The sequence below is a fragment of the Mytilus edulis genome, chromosome 1 (assembly GCF_963676685.1).
Source record: "Mytilus edulis chromosome 1, xbMytEdul2.2, whole genome shotgun sequence".
Classification (NCBI taxonomy): domain Eukaryota; kingdom Metazoa; phylum Mollusca; class Bivalvia; order Mytilida; family Mytilidae; genus Mytilus; species Mytilus edulis.
In genome coordinates, this window is record NC_092344.1 from 51,089,925 (window position 1) to 51,110,768 (window position 20,844).

At 32.7% G+C, this 20,844-nt stretch overlaps 2 protein-coding genes and 1 long non-coding RNA gene across 4 annotated transcripts in view; 1 reads left to right on the forward strand and 2 right to left on the reverse strand.

The window, feature by feature from the left end:
* Positions 1-1,088: 1,088 nt before the first annotated feature.
* LOC139513561 (uncharacterized) lies at positions 1,089-2,726 on the forward strand. The gene is made up of 2 exons (XR_011662469.1): positions 1,089-1,269; positions 2,540-2,726. It is a non-coding gene; the product is annotated as an uncharacterized lncRNA (long non-coding RNA).
* LOC139513511 (protein shisa-5-like) overlaps positions 2,711-20,844 on the reverse strand; it is a 44,672-nt gene continuing 26,538 nt past the window's right edge. For both annotated transcript variants that reach the window (XM_071302103.1, XM_071302112.1), the window contains exon 5: positions 2,711-3,544. In XM_071302103.1, coding sequence (XP_071158204.1) covers positions 3,392-3,544 — 153 coding nt within the window. In that variant the 3' untranslated portion in view covers positions 2,711-3,391. The remainder of the gene's footprint in view (positions 3,545-20,844) is intronic.
* LOC139513497 (uncharacterized) lies at positions 11,192-17,891 on the reverse strand. The gene is made up of 4 exons (XM_071302079.1): positions 17,733-17,891; positions 14,581-14,677; positions 13,140-13,297; positions 11,192-12,440 (listed from the first exon to the last, which is right to left on the reverse strand). The coding sequence occupies exons 1-4, from the start codon at positions 17,779-17,781 to the stop codon at positions 12,157-12,159; spliced, it is 588 nt and encodes a 195-aa protein (XP_071158180.1). The 5' UTR covers positions 17,782-17,891; the 3' UTR covers positions 11,192-12,156.

Below are 20,844 nucleotides of genomic sequence, written 5' to 3' on the forward strand. Positions count from 1 at the left end.
AAATTACTTCAATCAAGACTGTACTTTCGCTCATTTTGACAAGCGATTTAATAACAGTTTATTTTGCATTCAAATGTGACGTTATAGGATCTTATATATTTGAATAATACATAACAAAGGAAAAATGTATAAACAATATTGAACAGTACAACAGACCATATCAGCAACCAACACTGATGGCAAACCAACAACAAAGAACATTGAACACCACGTGGTCAAGCTAGTATAACATGATGTACATGTACGTACTGAATAAAAGTTTGAATGTGAACGCAATGCGAACACTTCTGCGAAAGAAAGCCAACACAAGCTAACAAACAAATACACCTGTATTAAGTTTAACTGTTCTATCTTCAATTAAAACACACATTATTGTAAAATGAAAGACTTTATTTCAATATAAAATCATTGTATTAAGCATAATAAAAAGCACCATATCACAAAACTTGTAAATTTAGAATATCACAATCAACTTTGATAATGCATGCGACATTTGCATGACATCGATCTCTGTATATGCTTACATATGTTTGTGTACACAAAACATTTGCCTAAAATCGCATAATGATAAGTGGTGTTTTCGAAACACTCCTTTCTGTTTTATCACAAAAACTACTTTGTAGCAGATGTAATGTATGATTTATTTGGATCCTTTTTTTCAAAGGTTACAACTTACAAAAAAGAAAGGTGAAATGAATTTCACTATTGTTGTGAAGTATGATAACATAACAAACTTACAGTTTATTATTTATGTTTGCTAACTAAAGGTATTTTGATCCAAACCGTATTTAATTAAAAAAAATTAAAATATGAAGGATTGAGCAACTTGCACATGCAACATATAAAAGCTTTCTCCACATTACATGTACACGGCAAATATCATTTAGTAACAACTGTATTTAGAACTACAGCGGATAAAGGATTACTAAACAAACAAATGTTTTATACTTATGGGCTCACACAATCACATGTTTACATATTTTCAAAACTTATTTGAGTGTGTATACTAATTATGTTATTCAAGTACCTTAATATAAGAATTGATCATTTATAAATCAACACCATGTATAAGTCTTACAATTTATGTTTGTTAAGGTAGAGTTTTTATCTATCAAAATCGATCGTGTCAAACATTCCTTTGTTGAACACTTCGACTATTAAGCTTTATCTGCGCTGCCTTTTTTTCTCCAGCGCTGATAACGAGATGACAGACAGGGGATTTAAAAAAAAACTTTGTCGGTATGAAACCTATAGCAATACAAGTATAAGGCCACACCAATTTGATTCCTTGTTCGACGGACCCGCCCGCACCTATTTTTTTCAAAACAGAATTTTTTTATTTTTTTTATATTCCCGCTTCCCGCATCCGGAAATGTAATCATGTCCATTTCCCGCACCGTTTTTTTTTGTAAATATTAAAAAAAGAACAAAAAATTGGTTACTTTCCCCCTTACTTATATTCCCTATTAAAAAATGTTCGTTTTTAGAATTAAGTACAAAGAACTTCTGAAGGATTTGTCTTCAACTACAATTATATTGTATGCTGGCGAAACAAAACTATCCGTAGCCGCTGCATGTTTATGCACCTGTCCTGATTGATTCAGGGGCCTGTCGGTCAGCACTTATCGTTTGTTGATGTTGTTCATTGGTATTTTCCCGTTTGGATATACATGATATATAAATTAGACCGTTGGTTTTCCTCTTCGAATTGTGTACGCTAATAATTTTGGGGTCCTTTATAGCCTACTGTTTGGTCTGTATCAAAGCCCTGTGTAAAAGGCCGTACTTTGACCTGTGTTTGTTATTATCAGGTTGAGAACAACCCTCCCTCAGACAAGGGGTCATTTTACTGATGTAGAAAAGAAAATAGAAATACCAAGGATTTGTATAGTTCTTCTATACAAACCTTTTAAACTTAGAATTTTGTACTCAAAAAGAGGAGAGTTACATCCTATTTTAAACAACTTTTCTAAAAGAGGTCCACTTATTTTGAATAATATTAAACTGTTAAAGTAAATGTGTTAACATGGTTAAAGTCCAGGAATATTACAAAATTCTTGGACATGTTTTGACCATTTAATACCAGATAGATATATAGTTCTTTGACAAAATATGAGCCTTTTGTACAAACAAATATATTATAACTTATATTGATCCCTCATAAAACATGTAAAAGGGATATTTATAACATTAAGGGGTTGTCCCCAAACTGATTATGACTTGGAAGGAGAATTGTCTCATTGTCAGTCACACATACATAACCCAGATTTAATTATTTCTTGGTGAACAGGGAAAAAATACTTCAGAAATTAAAGAAATGTCAAAGTACAAGTGATAAATCAAGCTTTAATATTGTCAAAACCTACTATTTTATGTTTACAAAAAAAAATTATAATCGCTCGCCTTTACTTTTCAAGCTTCGCCTCAAAAATTTGCAAATTAAATATTTTTTTTATTAAAATTTTCAAATCGCTCGCTCGCCCCAAATTTTGGAGTCCAAAAATCCGTAGAACAAGAAATTAAATTGGTGTGGCCTAAGATGTATATTGAACAAGAGACACGAGTCAAAGTGACGAAGATGTAAGCAGACACAGGTCATCATGTGGCTTTCAACAAGCATTACTAATAATTAATTCGGATATTCGTTCCTTAATAGTTACCTCTATTTATGCATATAATAATTTCACCCTGAGAAATGTTTAAAATGACATGCAATTTGAAGAAAATTTTAAGCGCTTTTTCATGTATTTTATCACTCAAGAAATATAAACAAATACGATGTTGTTATATGTTAGGGAAAAAAATACCCAAGTATTCGAAAAACATTTAAGGATTGACTGTAATATTTTTTCTGTCTTTAAAGACATAACATTTTAAAATATGTGCACACTAAATAACCCGCGTAGCGTGTTATTTTAAAGTGTGCACCACATATTTATGTTATTTTTAATAGGCAGAAAAAATATTACAAGCATTCTTTATAATTTGATTCCAAGTTAAATTTTTAATAATTAAACCGGAATAAAAAGTGAAAAAACGTTGATGACGTCACAGTCACATGATAAAATTATGTCTATGACCTGATAGATAAAACACTGTCAGCCATTCAGAAGACGCGTAACATTTAAAATTAAATCATTACATAATAAATACCAAACAATCTGAGACTCATGGCTATGCTCTTTGGTATTGTCAATGGCATTTACTATATATTCGAGTAATGCATTTTCTAAAGTTCTTGTTTGAATTAAATCAATGTTGCATACGCATGCATTTGTACACAAAGAATGAGAGTTCCAATATATATAAAAAGGAAAGTTCCATTAAATAAAGTTAAAACGATGTTTCACTCTGCTAGCAAATATTATCCTTCGTTCAATTGGACGCATATTTACTGTGGCGGTGGTGCAGTCGGTTGTTCATTTGGCTTAGTTTGATAGGATGCTTCCTCGTACGATGGAGGATTATATGCTATATTAGAATAACCCGCCATAGGGGGTTGCTGTGTTGGCTGGCCGGTTGGGTATGTTGGTTGACCGGCTGGGTAAGTAGGATATGTGTACTGTGGCTGATATCCTGGCTGTTGTGGATAGTATGGAGCACTGTAGCCTTGTTGTTGAGCTGTAAATAAAATAATGAATATAAATACACACGATTTCAAAAAATGCTATCGAAAGTTTATTTATAATAAAGATCGACATGATTAAAAAGGCTTTTATTCTATGATAAAATTTTACGCGTTGCAAGTTTCTATTGTCGTTCGTTGTTCCCCTGTTCGTTGGTACTACGCGACCCAATGCCTCGCGTGTTGTATAAAATGCATTGCTTTGTCCATTAACGAAACTTATTTGGAGTGTCTACTTTACTCTCTACTCAAATGAACTGTTGCAACATTAAACTCCTTGTTGCGTTATAGGTTAAGTTAAACCAAGATTTACACCTTACATAGTGTCATTGGTTATAATCCAAATTGGTTTATTGTGAAGTTTATTTTCCTTCCTTGATATATTTTTGGATATATGTGAAAATATGTGGTAATCATGAAAATCTCAAAATAGTAAATAAAACTTGACATTTTACTTCTTTCAAGATTAATTGATATATTGGTTGATTTGTGGTTAACACCACTTTAGCACTTTTATGGTATTTCGATGGGGTCACCGTATTGGCGAAGGGAGCTGTAGAGAACCACCGACCTTAGGTAGGAAAAACTGACAACCCAAATCAATTGATATTTGCATCGAGTGCACCTGCCACGTGCCGGATTTGAACTTACATGTACATGTACAACCTCAGTCTTGACAGGCTTGTAATACAATAGTTCGAACACTTAGACCTATCGACCACCGAGGCCTCCATATTTCAAGTGATGCAAACAATTTTGCATTGTAGCCATGATTACAGGTACTAACTGAGGTAACTAAAGCTGTCACGATTTCATTGATCGAATCATTAAGGTATGATTTTTAATAATGTATTATGTGTTCCTTATTAAGTTCCTTACGTACGTCAGCATAAAACCTTGTTCCATGTTACCGTAATTAACGGGTTCTCTGGTTTTTGTCGAGAAAAAGCGAGACAAAGCGATCCAACATATATATTCTCTCATCGTCGGCTGTGCAACCATTTGAGATTCAGTCAAAAGTTCAAAGATTTTTTTTAAATCAATAAAATCTGTGTCGTACCTTTATAGAATATTTTGACAAAAGCTGATGAACTTGGAGTATTAAAAATGTAAATCAACTGTAATATATGATACTTGAAATATTTTGAAGTTTAAAAACATCACCAATAGGGCGATGATGTGTTCCCCTTTAAGATCCCTTAAAGCCGTGTTGCTTGTTTCGGGTTTAAAATAAATCAACAGCGTTAAACGCGTAGAAACCATGCAGATATGATTAAGCTTGTGAACTTCGTCAGCAGATTTATTTTGATAAGGATGTGCAACGAACACAAAAATGCTTCTATGTTTTATATATCGAGCATATTTCTGATAGTCTTTGTTTTGTATGTTGACCTTAAACAATTAGTGACCCCATAAATTAGTATCGGTTGTAATAGAGCCATCTGAGTGGACGTAACTTACACAGTTTTGCTTATTTGGACAGGCCAATGAATTGCCATAGGTCTAAGTTGTTTTATCATGCATTCCATATCACTTAATATATAGTTAATATGGACATTTGATTTTGAATTTACATTGTGTCATAGATCAAAGTATTCGTTCAGTGTATGTTCCCTTGTTTTTGATAATATGTCTTTTGATTGAGTTGAGCCATCTTAATTGATATTTTAGTGTCTTTCTACGTTGTGATGTTACACTATTAGTGTTTCAGGTAAGGGTGAAGGTTGGTACATATTAAAACGTTTAAACCCGCTGCATTTGTTTGCACCTGTTCTATGTCAGGAACTTGATGTTCAGTGGTTGTCATTTGTTGATGTGACTCATACGTGTTTCTCGTTTCTCGTTTTTTTTTTATAATATAGATTGGACCGTTGGTTTAATTTCCTGTTTGAACGGTTTTACACTAGGCATTTTTATCGCGATTTATTATAGCTTGTAGTTCGGTGTGAACCAATGCTCCGTGTTGAAGACCGTAGTTTGACCTATAATTGTTTACTTTTACAAATTGTGACTTGGACGGAGAGTTGTCCAATTGGCACTCATACCACATCTTCTTATATCTTTTTTTCAAATAAACTTACATGCATTGGTAGTCACTGTAGACACTGATTGATTATTTACAATTGTTGATCCATTGTAAGCTGGACGTCTTTTACAGAATCTACATAACAAAACCATTACCACAATACAAATAACGAAACTGATCCCTCCTCCAATAGCTGAACCAATTATTCGTGCGGTGCTCCTGTAATATTTTCACATTTCAAATTATTTTCACCATTATCAATGTTGTACAAACGTTTATAATAGCTTACTTACGGAAATAAAGTTGATAATTCCAAGTTTAAAGTCGAAAATTTGAGAGAGAAAAAATAATGGCCCTAATACGCTTCCGTACTTTTCTGTTTGTATATTATAAAGAAATTGATTTTCAACATTTAAAATAAATCATTTATTTCAGCTCAGACGTCAATGCTTTGCTTCTGACATGATAATTCCATTTTTTTCTGAAATTCCTGTTGAGGAATTTAGAAATTATTAAGGAAAAAATAAGATTCCGATTGCAACATCCAAAACTGACTTTAGAAGAATTAGACTCTTCGAAAATTTCCCTTGACAAGTTACAAGTTCATATGTGAGAAGACCAAGTTCGCTATGCGTAGGTCGACGATTTAGTTTAAATATAAATGCTAGTTTTGCCCCTTTGATTTTTCTGGGTTAAAAGGTTTCATATCGCAATACAAAAATGAAGCATTGATTTTCTTATCAATAAGTTACTTACCAATGACTGCCATAGTTGTAGTGATAATAGCAGTAAGAACTAGTAGAGTAGTAATAGCATGTAGCCGTGCTCTGGATCACTACAAAACAACACAATTAATTGCAAATGATATATATATATTTTTATCGCTATTTTGTGCATTTTTCCTTTGATCTTTTTTTGTGATAATTTACATATCATGCTACTCGCTTGAGATGGAAAATTATCGCTAGAAACTAAGCATGCACGTGGCGTTGCTAACGAAATTGACATGAAGTTGACATAAGTACAATAGCAATAAAAAGATTATCATTGTTCATCTCAATTCGATTGCCTTTCTCGCTTTCGCCGTCCCGGCTCAAGCGAGAAAATCAATCTCGTTGAGATGATCACCGATGATCTATAAATATCACTATTTTGATCTATTTTGTGCATTTGTCCTTTATCTTTTTTGGGGTAAATTTTTCATATGCTACTCGCTTGAGATGGGAAATCATCGCTAGGAACTAAGGAGGCACGTGGCGTTGCTAATGAAATTGACATGAAGTTGACAACGTCGTCATAGGTATATATATAAAAAAAAAAAAAAAAAAAAGAAAAAAAAAAAGCGATAAACAGATTATCATTGATCATCTCAACTCGATTGCTTTTTTCGCGTTCGCCGTACCGGCTCAAGCGACTTGAAAAAATAAATCTCGTTGAGATGATCAACAATAATCTATAAATATATGATTTGTGTTATGACATTAGGATTAGAAACTAATATCAAATAATAAAATGGATACACCAGTCATTTTCTTATTTACAGTCGCCTCATAATTGCGATAAGTGGCATTACAATTGAATTCAGTTGAATACTGGGCTTGTGATACCCTCGGGGAAATAAATCTCCACCAGCAGTGGCATCGACCGAGTGGTTGTAAATAAACTCATCATAGATACCAGGACCAAATTTAGTGTACGCCAGACGCACGTTTCGTCTACAAAGGACTCATCAGTGACGCTCGAATCCAAAAAAGTTAAAAAGGCCAAATATAGTACGAAGTTGAAGAGCAATGAGGACCAAAATTCCTAAAAGTTTTGCCAAATATAGCTAAGGTAATCAAGACAACGCTAGCCTATTAGACATCCTTCAGAACCGTAAAAAGCTGTGTATGATGTCTTAGAAAACTTATGGACAATTTTACCATACCATATTGTGACATTTCTTGAATTAGAAGATTTTTTTAAAAGGTGTTTGTGTACTTAACTACTGAAAGAAGTGCATTACAAGGCCTTTAACATGTCAATTATATTTTTGATTTTCCCACTGTACACTTACAACTAAACTACACAGGAAACATTTAATGCGTCTGACTTCTTTGACAGCTGGATCAGATTTTAGAATTCTAATAAGTAATAGAGAAAAACCTGATCAACAAGTCTATGAAACATTAGTATAGTTATACCTTAGAACTGATTCTGACAGTTCTACCCTACAACAGATTCTGTCAGTTCTGCGCTAGGACAGAATCTGACATTTCTGATCCGGGAATAGTATATCCAACATAAATATATATATAACTCGTCTAAACATCAACCCAACAATGTTAGATCTGTAAAATTGCTTTCTCAAATTTTTGTTCTACCCTCGCCGGGATTCGAACCTATGCTACTGAGATATCGTGACACCAAATCGCCTGCATTGTAGCCGTCCCGTTTGACCACACGACCACCTGGGCTTCACAAAAATAAAGCTTTCGGTGGCCGTGTGTTACCTTTCCTCGTCAGTTTTAATCTAGCGTCGTACTACAGTACATGATATATAAGGCATGGAGATATATATTATATATATATATATATACAACTTGTCTAAACATCAACCCAACAATGTTTGATCTGTAAATTTGCTTTCGCAAATTTTTGGTTCTTCCCTCGCCGGGATTCGAACCCATGCTACTGTGATATCGTGACACCAAATCGCCTGCACTGCAGCCGTCCCGCTAGACCACACGACCACCTGGGCTCTTAAAAAAAAAGAGCTTTCGCTGGCCGTGTGTTACCTTTCCTCGTCAGTTTTAATCTAGTGTCGTACTACAGTACATGATATATAAGGCATGAAGATGTTATTGTTACAGATCAGCTCAATTATCTATAGTAAAGGATCCTACAAATTAATGTAATATACAGTCACAGAAAATAATTATATTTATAAGTACGTCTGAGTCAGTGACAATATATATATATATAAGTTCCTGTTCTCCCCTAGAACATATTCTGATATTTCTACCCTAGAACTGATTCTGACAGTTCTATCCTATTCTAACATATTCTGACAGCTCTACCGTAGAAAAGATTCAAACAATCAATTGTGCCACAGGACACAATTAGGACAGTGTTATTTTAAACTCTAGCCCATCAAAAGTTTTACCCTCGAACAGAGTCTGACCATTCTTGGTTAACTACACAACTATAGCTGAGATCACATAAACATGTTTAATTAACCCCGCCGCATTTTTGCGCCTTTCCAAGTCAGGAGCCTCTGGCCTTTGTTAGTCTTGTATTATTTTTAATTTAGTTTCGTGTACATATAATTTGGAGTTTAGTATTGCGTTCATCATCACTGAACTAGTATATATATATATATTTGTTCTATGGTCGGATTGTTGTCTCTTGGACACCTTCCCCATTTCCATTCTCAATTTTACAACTATTATATGACAAATTATTCAGACAGTTCTGTAGAAGGATTCGAACCTAGTATCCCAACAATATAGTGAACAACTATTACACAGATCGGAGCCTTCAATAGTATAATACTTATATATTAATTTGAATTCATATATATGTTGTAAAGCGCATAGGGTAGTTTTAATATTATATAATGTGCTGTTATAAATACTGTATAATGATAACAGTAATGAATAATGGAAAGAAAGAGTGTGAATTACACGATGTACATTAAGTTTAACAAATCGATATCATTTTTAAATATACCTTTATGATAAAAAAAAAAACTGACACCAAAAGATATGGGGTATCTATCCAAGACAGAACATCAGTACATGCATACAAAAACACACACACATGATTTTTTTCCTTATTGACATACTCAGTTTTTTTCAGAATCTACTTCCATTTTGGTGACATATTATTTGAATAAACTTTGAGTGAAACGACGGGTATTGTATTTCCCAGCAAGAAGTCCCAGAGCGATCGGACCAAGACAAAGTATAAATTCTCTTCGGGATTTAGCTCCCTTTGCGTATTTCGGATCAGGATGCTCAGTGTTGTCTGTGACATAATATTTTGACTATTTCAAGGTGTGGTGAATCACACTCTATAAATTATAAAATGAAAATAATCAGAAAGTTAACAAGGACGATCACGTTAACGATATAGGAAAGGACAAAATCAGAAAATTTAAAATCAATGAACCTGTTGACAAGGATAAACAAGTTAACGGTACAGGAAAGTAATCTTCAATTGATATACATGTAAACAGAAAAATAGTGTTGACAAGGATGAACAAGTTAACGGTACAGGAAAGTAATCTTCAATTGATATACATGTAAACAGAAAAATAGTGTTGACAAGGGCGATAACCGAAAGTATCACCTATAATGATATAATCGATCCTGGTTTTCAACCGACGTTAGTCGTCTTTATATGAGAGTCAAAACCGACTAAAATTTTGTATTATATATAAATAGAAAGATATTAAAAGGACACTGTTTATCATGTCATGTATATTTTTTTCAAATTGTACATATAATAATAGTTCAGTAATTATCTGCATAAATATTCTTTTGTAACACAGTTGGTCAACTAATCCATAACTTTTAATCGATATCATTTCATTTGTATTGACATGTGACTTCCTTCATGAATTATATAAAACTCTACCTACCAGAAGCAAGAAAAGTAAATAAAAACAAATACAACTGTCGTCCTTCCATTTTGAAACTTCTTGGTAATTGTACTATTTCACGGATGTTTGATTTTAAAAGGCCCACTGATCAATAGTAGAAATTCAAATACCTGAGTTCTATAAATAACCCTTAAGGTACATAAGTATATTTATAATTTGTAAACTGTAAAGGTATACATTCAAAACTTTATATAAGTCCACTCGATGTTTTATATTAAGTAAGACCACAAATAAAGGATCGCCGGTGTAACGTACCTCATGTATAACATTTTATTTTTCAAAATGGGATTATTTTTTCTTTATTTCCCTCTTTTGGGCTAAAGAATAAAAAAAGGTCCCAAAAAGTGAAAACATCTCGAGTCTGTGTTTTTTTCTTCTTTAATTTTGAAACTTCTTCACCAAACGATGTGTACTCAAATGTTATCTTCATAAAACATAACAAACTAGTACATGTAGTATATCTAAAGATTTACGACTTTTTCTGTGGGCTTGTGAGAAACCGGATTAAGAATATGACTCGCATGCACATGACCTCATGTGACAATATCAAGACAAGAAGGAGGCGTGGTACGGTACGATTGACAATAACCGCGAAAGACAAGGATCCTGTTACGCGTTTTACATGTTTTATATGACGATGTTCACCGATTACGGATTAAAAAAGATGGACGAATTGTTGTGATTTTTTCTTTTTTCAGAAAATGTAACTGAGATAATCCTATATATGTATAAACTGTTCCAATAACATTTTGGCAAGAGGGTTACTGCAAATTTACAAAGTACAAATATATATATACATTATGATTATTGATTTATTGTTGGTTGCTTAACGAAACATTATGAAAATCAATTTATATATGGGCCTATATACGTCGATAAAAAAACCACACATGACTATAAAATGAAAAACTTTATTTTTAAAAATTGTATCAATGAATATAAACAGCAAAGCATTATAAAACTTTATAAAAGCAATTTAGATGTAAGCATTAAAAATAAACGACTTTTTGACTATAAGTGACGTCAAAAAAGTAAACTTATTTTTGAAATAAAAAATACTGTGTTTGATACATTTTTTTAAAAAGTTGATTGTCAATAAATGCAGGAAGGATAACTTGAGTGCTAAATTTTGAAAAGCACAATAACATATGTATCGCGTATCGTAAATGTACATGAGTGTAAGTACCATGTGTATATTGCAGTTCTGTTTTTCCCCCGGGTTTGACTTAACGTTTGGTCATTTTCGGTATTATGACTGCAACAAGAATATAAAGTCCAACTATCCCATCGAATCACCGACAGTCAATTTGTAGAAATTAGTGTGTTTTCTTCTCAAATTTCACATTTGACTGATAGATATTTAAGATAATATTAAATTTGTTGTTGTATAATTCTTGCCAGACGACAATTATAATCAAAGACGTAATATGATCAGAAAATAGTGTTGTTCTTCATACGAACATAGTATATTATTATCTCATTACTTTCTTCTCTGTTATTGTGAATTGCGGTATAATTTGCATTTTCAAAGTTCTTATATTTTACAGTTTAAATATTAATATATTGAAATCCACACCCCCGTATGTGCAATTCTTGGATGATTAAAAGCATTTGTTTTATATGTATTGAGACATACACAATAAGAAAGTGAATATGAAAAAAAACTTTAAAAAAATACGCAGAGTCAAATTTTCATGTTATTTATTAATTTTTCTGATAAGCGGTATATGTATTGGTTAATCGAATGACCATATTCACAATGCTGCCTTTACTTTTGTGAATGAAGTAACTTGGTTAGATTCGTTATGTTATAAGTCATCCGTTTATATAATCAATTTGTTGTACAATGTCCTTGCGAATTTACTGCATGGGTGCAGTCGGTTGTTCATTTGGCTTAGTTTGATAGGCTGCTTGTTCGTACGATGGAGGACTGAAAGCAGTGTTAGAATATCCCACCATAGGGGTTTGCTGTGGTGGCTGACTGGTTGGATAAGTTGGCTGACCGGTTGGGTAAGTTGGTTGACCGGCTGGGTAAGTTGTCTGACCGGCTGGGTAAGTAGGATATGTGTACTGGGGCTGATATCCCGGCTGTTGTGGATAGTATGGAGCACTGAAGCCTTGTTGTTGTTGTTGTTGTTGTTGAGCTGTAAATCATGCAAGAAAACAATACACTGAATTTTAAAATACTATTGAAAGTGCATTATGTGATTAAAAATCGGCATAACTCAATTGTACTTTAAGCATTCTGTTTCTATTTTCGCGTATTTTATATTAGCTGGTGTTCTCATTAATTGTACGTTTTCAGTTTACATTTAAGTATAGCCTTTTGGTTATCCTTTGGGTGCCATTTGAGTTTAAATAATTACTTATATATTTATTTTACCAATGACATATCAAGTTATAACTTGTAATATTAGAATGTTCCTTGGACCATTCAATCTGTTATCATTTGAACATGTATTTAAAAAATTTAATCAAGTTTAACTGGAATGCATTTGCGTATTGACGTTTACTCTATATTCCATTATTTTTTTTTTTGTAGCCCATATTTGTCTCAGTCCGACCGATTTTTTCTTGATACCGTAGCATCGTAGAATACAAGTCATTTGATCTTAATCTGATGTCACATGGTTAACATACTTGATCAAATGCATGTAGCTGCACCCGAATTTGTTAAGAGGATTTCATCATAAATACTACATTATCAAGGCTAAATGTGTGTTGTCGTTTAATGAAAGGATACTTATCACTTATTAGTTAATATTTTTGACTTGGATGGAGAGTTGTCTGATTGGCACTCATACCACATCTTCTTATATCTATTTTCAGATAACTTGACTTACATGTAGTCACTGTAGACACTGATTGATTATTTACAATTGTTGACCCCGCATAAGCTTGACGTCTATTACAGTATCTACAGAAGCAAACTATGACCACAATACACACTATTAGGCTGATCCCTCCTCCGGCCGCTGAACCAATTATTCGTGTGGAGCTCCTGCAATATTGTTTTCATTTATTTCATGTTCCTCCTGTTTTTAACTTGTTATTTTAAAAGAAATAGGGTTCATCCCCCTCATTTTATTTTACTCGAAAATAGGCAAATCTGAAAGCTCTCCAAACCTACTTGGATTTAGATTACACTTGCAACATTTTTTAACGGTTTTGAATATAACTATGAAGTACAAACCTTTTTAAGCGCAAAAAGAGCTGTTGAACTCATTTTGATAATAATTGTATGCAAATTTTATATTTTTTGACTGAACTTATGATCACATTGGTACTGAGAACAATACCGCCTAATGAAGAAGTATCACCTAATATTCGCCAAGACAAAATAAACACCTGAGAATAATTCCATACACCAATTTTAGTTGACTAATCACCTAAAGTAACTGAATCACTAATACTAAAAGAGACATGTACAACTTACTATAATTTTATATCCGAACTTTAATTGCAATTTGCTTATAATTTCTGAGAAAAACAAACTTAATTACGAAAATTTTACGTTCACCAATGAACCACCAAGATGAGGTCAAATTCGGATGAACCCTACAGACAAACATGTGCATCTGCCAATCAGTTCATTCCTTAACTATAGTTGACCTAGTTCTATTGCATATAGTATTCATATAATGTCTTTTATTCAAGACATGAATTATTTAGGCCTTCTTTTTTTAAATATAGTTAAACTTATAGAAGGAGAGTCCAAGCATATCCAAAAACTTATTTGTCACAAATAAATAGAAATTAAAGATACTAGATTATACTTCATCAGCATTTTCTTTAATTAATCAGAAATTTCCATTAAGTCTAGTTCAACTCGCCAACAAAGAAAACTACTACAGTAGTATATTTTTTTTCCACTTGCATGGTAACTAAATAGTTATCAAACGTACCTGGATTATAATTTAGTACGCCAGACGCACGTTTCGTCTACATAAGACTCATCAGTGACGCTCATATCAAAATAGTTATAAAGCCAAACAATACAAAGTTGAAGAGCATAGAGGATCCAAAATTCCAAAAAGTTGTAAAAACACTCAAAACATTTTTCATGAAATTCATATTAGCCCTTACGATATGATAATCTAGCGTTTTATTTTACCAACTTAGAGAGGATAGCAAGCACTCAATTCCATTCCTATAATGTGGTCTATGTTTAAAATAAATACGAGGTAGTTCCGCCTAATATATACTTCGTCAAGTTTAGAATAGGGATTAAAAGTTGAAAAAAAAACAACATAAAAATAAATCTTAGTTTTTAAAGTAACTTACCAGTATGTGGAATAGTAATAGTAGTAGTAGCTACTATACCTAACGCAGTAACGTCCAAAAGTATCGTAACGGTAACACAAAGCTTTGCACTGTATCACTGAAAAAGAAGCATATTCACAGAACTTCAAGAATATTTTAAAGGTAAAATCGACAGATTTAGGGAGAGGAGATAGCGAGCACTCCAACCTAAAATCAACAAAATAAGCAAAAGTTTTTTTTCTTCTTCCTATTATTTATTTTTAAATGATCTCGCTACGCTCTATTGCAAAAATATCGTTTGAATATATATTTAATAAAATTGAGAATGGAAATGGGGAATGTGTCAAAGAGACAACAACCCGACCATAGAAAAAACAACAGCAGAAGGTCACTAACAGGTCTTCAATGTAGCGAGACATTCCCGCACCTGGAGGTGTCCTTCAGCTGGCCCCTAAACAAATATATACTAGTTCAGTGATAATGAACGCCATACTAATTTCCGAATTGTACACAAGAAACTAAAATTAAAAAAATACAAGACTAACAAAGGCCAGAGGCTCCTGACTTGGGACAGGCGCAAAAATGCGGCGGGGTTAAACATGTTTATGAGATCTCAACCCTCCCCCTATACCTCTAGCCAATGTAGAAAAGTAAATGCATAACAATAAGCACATTTAAAATTCAATTCAAGAGAAGTCCGAGTCTGATGTCAGAAGATGTAACTAAAGAAAATAAACAAAATGACAATAATACATAAATAACAACAGACTACTAGCAGTTAACTGACATGCCAGCTCCAGACTTCAATTAAACTGATTGAAAGATTATGATTTCATCATATGAATATCAGGCACAATCCTTCCCGTTAGGGGTTTAGTATCATACCATCATAACATATATGAGAAGAACATAACCCGTGTCATGCCAACAACTGGTTTTTTAATAAATGTGTTTAGTTCCGATGCAAAGACCCTATAAGTGAATCAATATTAACGCCAAAATAAGCAATCTTTAGTGACCTGACAACAGTATCGTAACTATATCCCTTCTTAATAAGTATTTAAAGGTTTTGTTAGTTTCTGAGGTGAATACTGACATTTTTGTGCTTTATAAAGAATATTTCCATAAAAAAATGGATGTGAAATACCTGAAGTATAAGAAGTCTGCATGTTGAGCTATATTTACGAATGATGTCCTTATACCGATGATAAAATTTAGTAAATGTTTTGACTAGTTTGTGATATCGAAAACCCTGGTGTAATAATTTTTCAGTAATTCATAAATTTCTCTCGTTAAAATCTAAAACATTGTTACATACACGAGCGAATCGTACAAGTTGAGATATATAAACACCGCAAGATGGTGACAATGGAACGTCACCATCTAAAAATGGATAATTAACGATAGGAAATGAAAAATCATCTCTTTTATCATAAATTTTAGTATTAAGCTTTCCGTTAGTGATATAGATATCAAGATCGAGGAAAGGGCAGTGGTCATTGTTAGTATTATCTTTATTTAAAGTAAGTTCAACAGGATAAATTTCTTTAGTATACATACTGAAGTCGTCATTATTGAGAGCCAAAATGTCATCCAAATATCTAAAAGTATTATTAAATTTGTTTATGAGATGTTGTTTCGATGGGTCTTTGCTGATTTTTGTCATAAATTGTAACTCATAGCAATACAAAAACAGGTCCGCAATAAGTGGTGCAGTTAGTCCCCATTGGAATTCCAATAACCTGACGATATACGGAATCTCCAAAGCGAACAAAAATGTTATCTAGTAAAAATGCAAGGGCATATATAGTATCAAAGCATGTCCAATTGACATAGTCTTTTTGTTTATTGCTACTAAAAAATGACCTAAAAGAGTTTGAACATATATATTCACATTCTGACTTTTTAAATGCCCATTTAATGAGGTGGGTGATTTTTTTCTTAATGAGAATGTGAGGCAATGTGGTATACAGGGTAGAAAAATCAAAACTTTGAACAGATTCAAAATCACCAATATAAGCATGCAATTTATCAAGTACTTCCAACGAGTTCTTGACACTCCAAAAGTAATTAATTCCACTATTTAACCCTTCTAAAAACCTAGCAGATCTGTCATGAGAAAATTCTAAAACACTTCTCCTGTTGCCATTTTTGACATAATCTGTCTTACTCTAGAACATATTGGGTTATACGAAACACATTGCGACAGTATTATCTTAAGGAAAATTTGATGTTTATTATCGTTTTCGTTTTCCCATATTGACGATGAATAATTATCATAAATGCATATATAACAATTTTTAAAGCTTTGGCATTTTGTTGCGTCAGATTTCCTCGACGACTACAACTGACTAGGGCATTTTGGGCAGTTCTATCTTAGAACAGATTCAGAAAGTATTACTCAGAACACTGTTATACCTATTTACGCTGTAACATTTCTCTGGTATAAATGCTTTATTACAGATTGTTTTGACAGTTCTGAAGATAGGTTAAATCTGAATCTAATTTTATCGGAAACAACTTCCTCGTCCTGTTTTTTAACAAAAGGTCATAAAATGTATTCTCGAATATTAAATCGATATAGTTTAAATTGTGACTACATGTGTTAAATCACTTTTTACAATATTACGTAACAGTTTGTCCATTGATGTAATTCAAACGACAAAGAAGATACTGATCGTGAAATTTTCTCTTTTACTGACAAATATATTATTTTGGTAACGTCTAAATCATATTGATAATACATTTTTGTACATGTATGATCAATTAAAAAAAAAGTCTAAGTTGACGTTGATTGTTCGTGCGTAATTATTGCAACTGTATAAAAAAATGTAATGATATATATATCACTCGTACTTATTTCGAAATGGGCCGAATCATTTTGATCAACTTCGATTATGATGAGGACAATCGAATGTAGCAAATATAAATGTATGTATGTATTAAGTCTTGCAACAGTCGACTAAAAAAAATAAAACATGTATATACATACGAAAAAAATAAATAATAATAAATAATAAAATGGCCAGCGTGTAACACTCATGTGCTTTTTTGTTTGATTGATTTTATGGTGTTTTTTAAATCGCTGTTATCATGGCATTTACTACGTATTTATAAGTTTAGTATGTTCATTTGTTTCTTTCATATGCCTTAATTAGTTAAGATTTACCTACCTGAAGCAAGAAAAGTAAATAAGAACAAACACAATTGTAGGCCTTCCATTTTGAACAGGAAGTTTTTGTTTTGTCTATTTCACGGCTGTATGATTTTAAAAGGCATGTTGATCAATAGGAGAAATTTAAGAACCTGAATTTATTAAATATCCCAACAGTGCAAGTGCAGTATGTAAAGGATGTCACCGCGCAATATAATTATTTGAAATGTCCTTTGTATGTGAATAAATTTAAGGGGGTGGCGAAAGTGTGTGTAAAGTTTGTTATATTTTTTTTTTCAAATTTCAAGTTTAGTTTTTAATATTTTCCGAATCATTCCAACAAAGATTACAGAAAATGACTATCATGCACATGACATACACTATGAAACCTATATGACGTGATACTGCAAATAAAAACTACCCACCGTTTATTTAACACGGATGTAAACCACTCAGGGGCGCCGAATGGGACTCTTGTGGTTTTGTACTCGAAATTCAATTTTGTACGGACAAAAGTGAGTTTTGTTCAACAAAAATGAGTTCAGTTTAACAAAATTTGAAGCATACTACAAATTTAAATTTAGTCATACAAAATTATTTTTCAGTGGGTTTTGTCATGACAAAATTCATTTTTGTATCAATACAATACAATACAAATAGTTTATTTACGTCTCACCATGCGCATGTGTGAAAAAAGAAATGTCGACTTTTCTTTCTCTCTTGAAAATTTATTTTAAAATGGAATAAGATGGACAAAAACGGAATTCAACTTGAACAATTTAAGTGATTTATGTGAAAGGAACTGTTAAATATCTATATGAGTCCAAAAAAGAAAGCCAAAAATTCAAAGAAAAGGAAAAACACGAGTGGTCAAAATGTAAGTGGTGAGAAACGAAATAAAAAGACACTGAAATCAACTCACACGCCGAATGAAAACAAAAACAATGCAAGTCAAAATAAAACCGCTAGTAATGTAATTAAAACAGCGAATATGGACACGTTTAACGTTCCAGTTTATGATTCCCCAATGATCCAACAAAATAGATCACAATTCCAACAGTATGCGTTATCGCAGCATCCGATTCAAAATCCAAATTTCACTCAACTTTCGCCAACACTACCAGCTGTCGGGTTTTACACAAGTACCCACATAACTTACAACCTATGATGAATCCTACTATAGATGCAAATAATAAACTTGATATGCTTACCCAGAAAGTTAACGAAATTTTCAACAAAATGTCGATGATAGATGAACTGTCTAAAAAATTAACTTCGTTTGATAAAACTGTCCAAACCTTAGTGAAAACCGTCGAAAATGTAACCAAAAGAGTCGATGAGGTCGAAAAGAGCATGAACTGTGTGAACGAACAATTCGAACATAATAACAACGATGTTAAAGAGGTTAAAAGTGCTTTTAATGAAATTCGATCCGAAAAAGATGCCACTAATAACACAATCTTCCGACTACAACGAGATCTAGATGACTTATATGATCGGCACATAGATCTCCAAACTAGATCAATGCGGGAGAACCTGATTTTCACTGGAATACCGCTTCATGATAAAGACGAACAAACGGAACAAACGGAAAAAATCATTGAAAACTTTATGGTCGAACAACTCAAACTAAACAGACCCGCGGAATACGAACGTGCTCATCGTTTTGGGAAGGAATATGTTGAGAGAAATAGAGATGGCTCAGTTAAATTTGCAACAAAGCCAATTGTCTGTAGATTCAGAAACTTTAAAGAACGCGAGACTGTTCGAAAAGCCGCAAGAGAGTTGAGGGATACTGGATTCGGCATTAGTGAGCAGTTTCCAAAAGAAATTGATGACAGACGAAAAACGCTATGGCCATTCTTCCAAGAAGCACGGAGACAGAGTAAAAAGGCATTCTTTAGGAGAGATCGTCTCTTCGTAGATGGAGTCGAATTTTTTCCACCAGAGAAAACTGATCATCAAAACCCTGGAGTGACAAGACAACAACCGAGACGAAACTACGATGATGAAGGCGCTCGCCCCAAATTAACCCAAGGAAAAAACAACGGGAGACGTTCCAAAAAAGGACATTAGGACAACCCTGGAGGCAAAGATACAGTACGAAGTGACCAGTCAACCGATACATGTGACTTTCACCTTTGTGAATCGAATTTAACTGTAAATAAAACTGACAATATTATTAACCTGTTATGTTTAAACGTATGTGGTATTAAAAATAGATTACTTTATCCTGAATTTAAATCCCTATTTTGTAATCATGATATTATCTGTCTGACTGAAACTAAACTAGATGATTGCGACGAAATTAATTGTGATGAATTTGTTTTTAGTTTTAAAAATAGACACAAACTTTCTAACTATAGATCTGGTGGTATTGCATTGGGTTACCGGAAATATTTAGAAAAATATATTAAACCTATTGAAACTGAATGCAAATTTGTTTATTGGTTTACTATTGATAAGAAAGTCTTGCATTTACCTGAAAACGTTTTTATTGGTATAGTTTACATACCACCAGTAAATACAAATTATACATCTGAAGAAGCTTTTAATGAGATAGAAATTGAACTTCAGAGATTTTCTGAAAAATCTGATTATATTATTTTGGTAGGAGACTTTAACAGTCGCACAGCAAATTTGCCCGATTTTTATGATGAAGATGATATAGATGATTTTGAAATTGACAACCTTACTGATCAATCAGACTTTACTGATGTATATATGTTAGATGATTTAAATATACCAAGAACAAGAAATAATCCAGACAAAGTTGTAAATTGTTATGGTAGAAAGTTTCTTGAATTTTGTAAAAATAACAAAGTATTTATTTTAAACGGTAGAGTTGGCCAAGATGTTATTGGTCGGCCTACCAGTAGAAACAATAGTGTTATAGATTATATTATTTGTACTTCACACTTTTTAAGATGCATATCAAATTTTGAAATTCTTGAATTTTCGAAACTTTTTTCTGATGTTCACTCACCTTTGAAACTATCTCTTAATAGAGTGAACCCCACATTTGAACTACACACTACAGAGTTATCTTATCAAGAAGAAAATAAAATTGGAAAATGGAAATTTGAGCAAGTAAATGATTTCAAAAGTAACATAGATAAAGACAAAATAAG

What these genes read in the sequence shown, in the direction of transcription:
- LOC139513497 (XM_071302079.1), bottom strand. Translation starts at nt 17,781, where the DNA reads ATGGAAGGCCTACAATTGTGTTTGTTCTTATTTACTTTTCTTGCTTCA. An exon ending in TATTACTATTCCACATACTG is followed by an intron (nt 13,298 to 14,580) that starts GTAAGTTACTTT and finishes ACAATATTGCAG; the next exon opens with GAGCTCCACACGAATAATTG. An exon ending in AGTGTCTACAGTGACTACAT is followed by an intron (nt 12,441 to 13,139) that starts GTAAGTCAAGTT and finishes CATGATTTACAG; the next exon opens with CTCAACAACAACAACAACAA.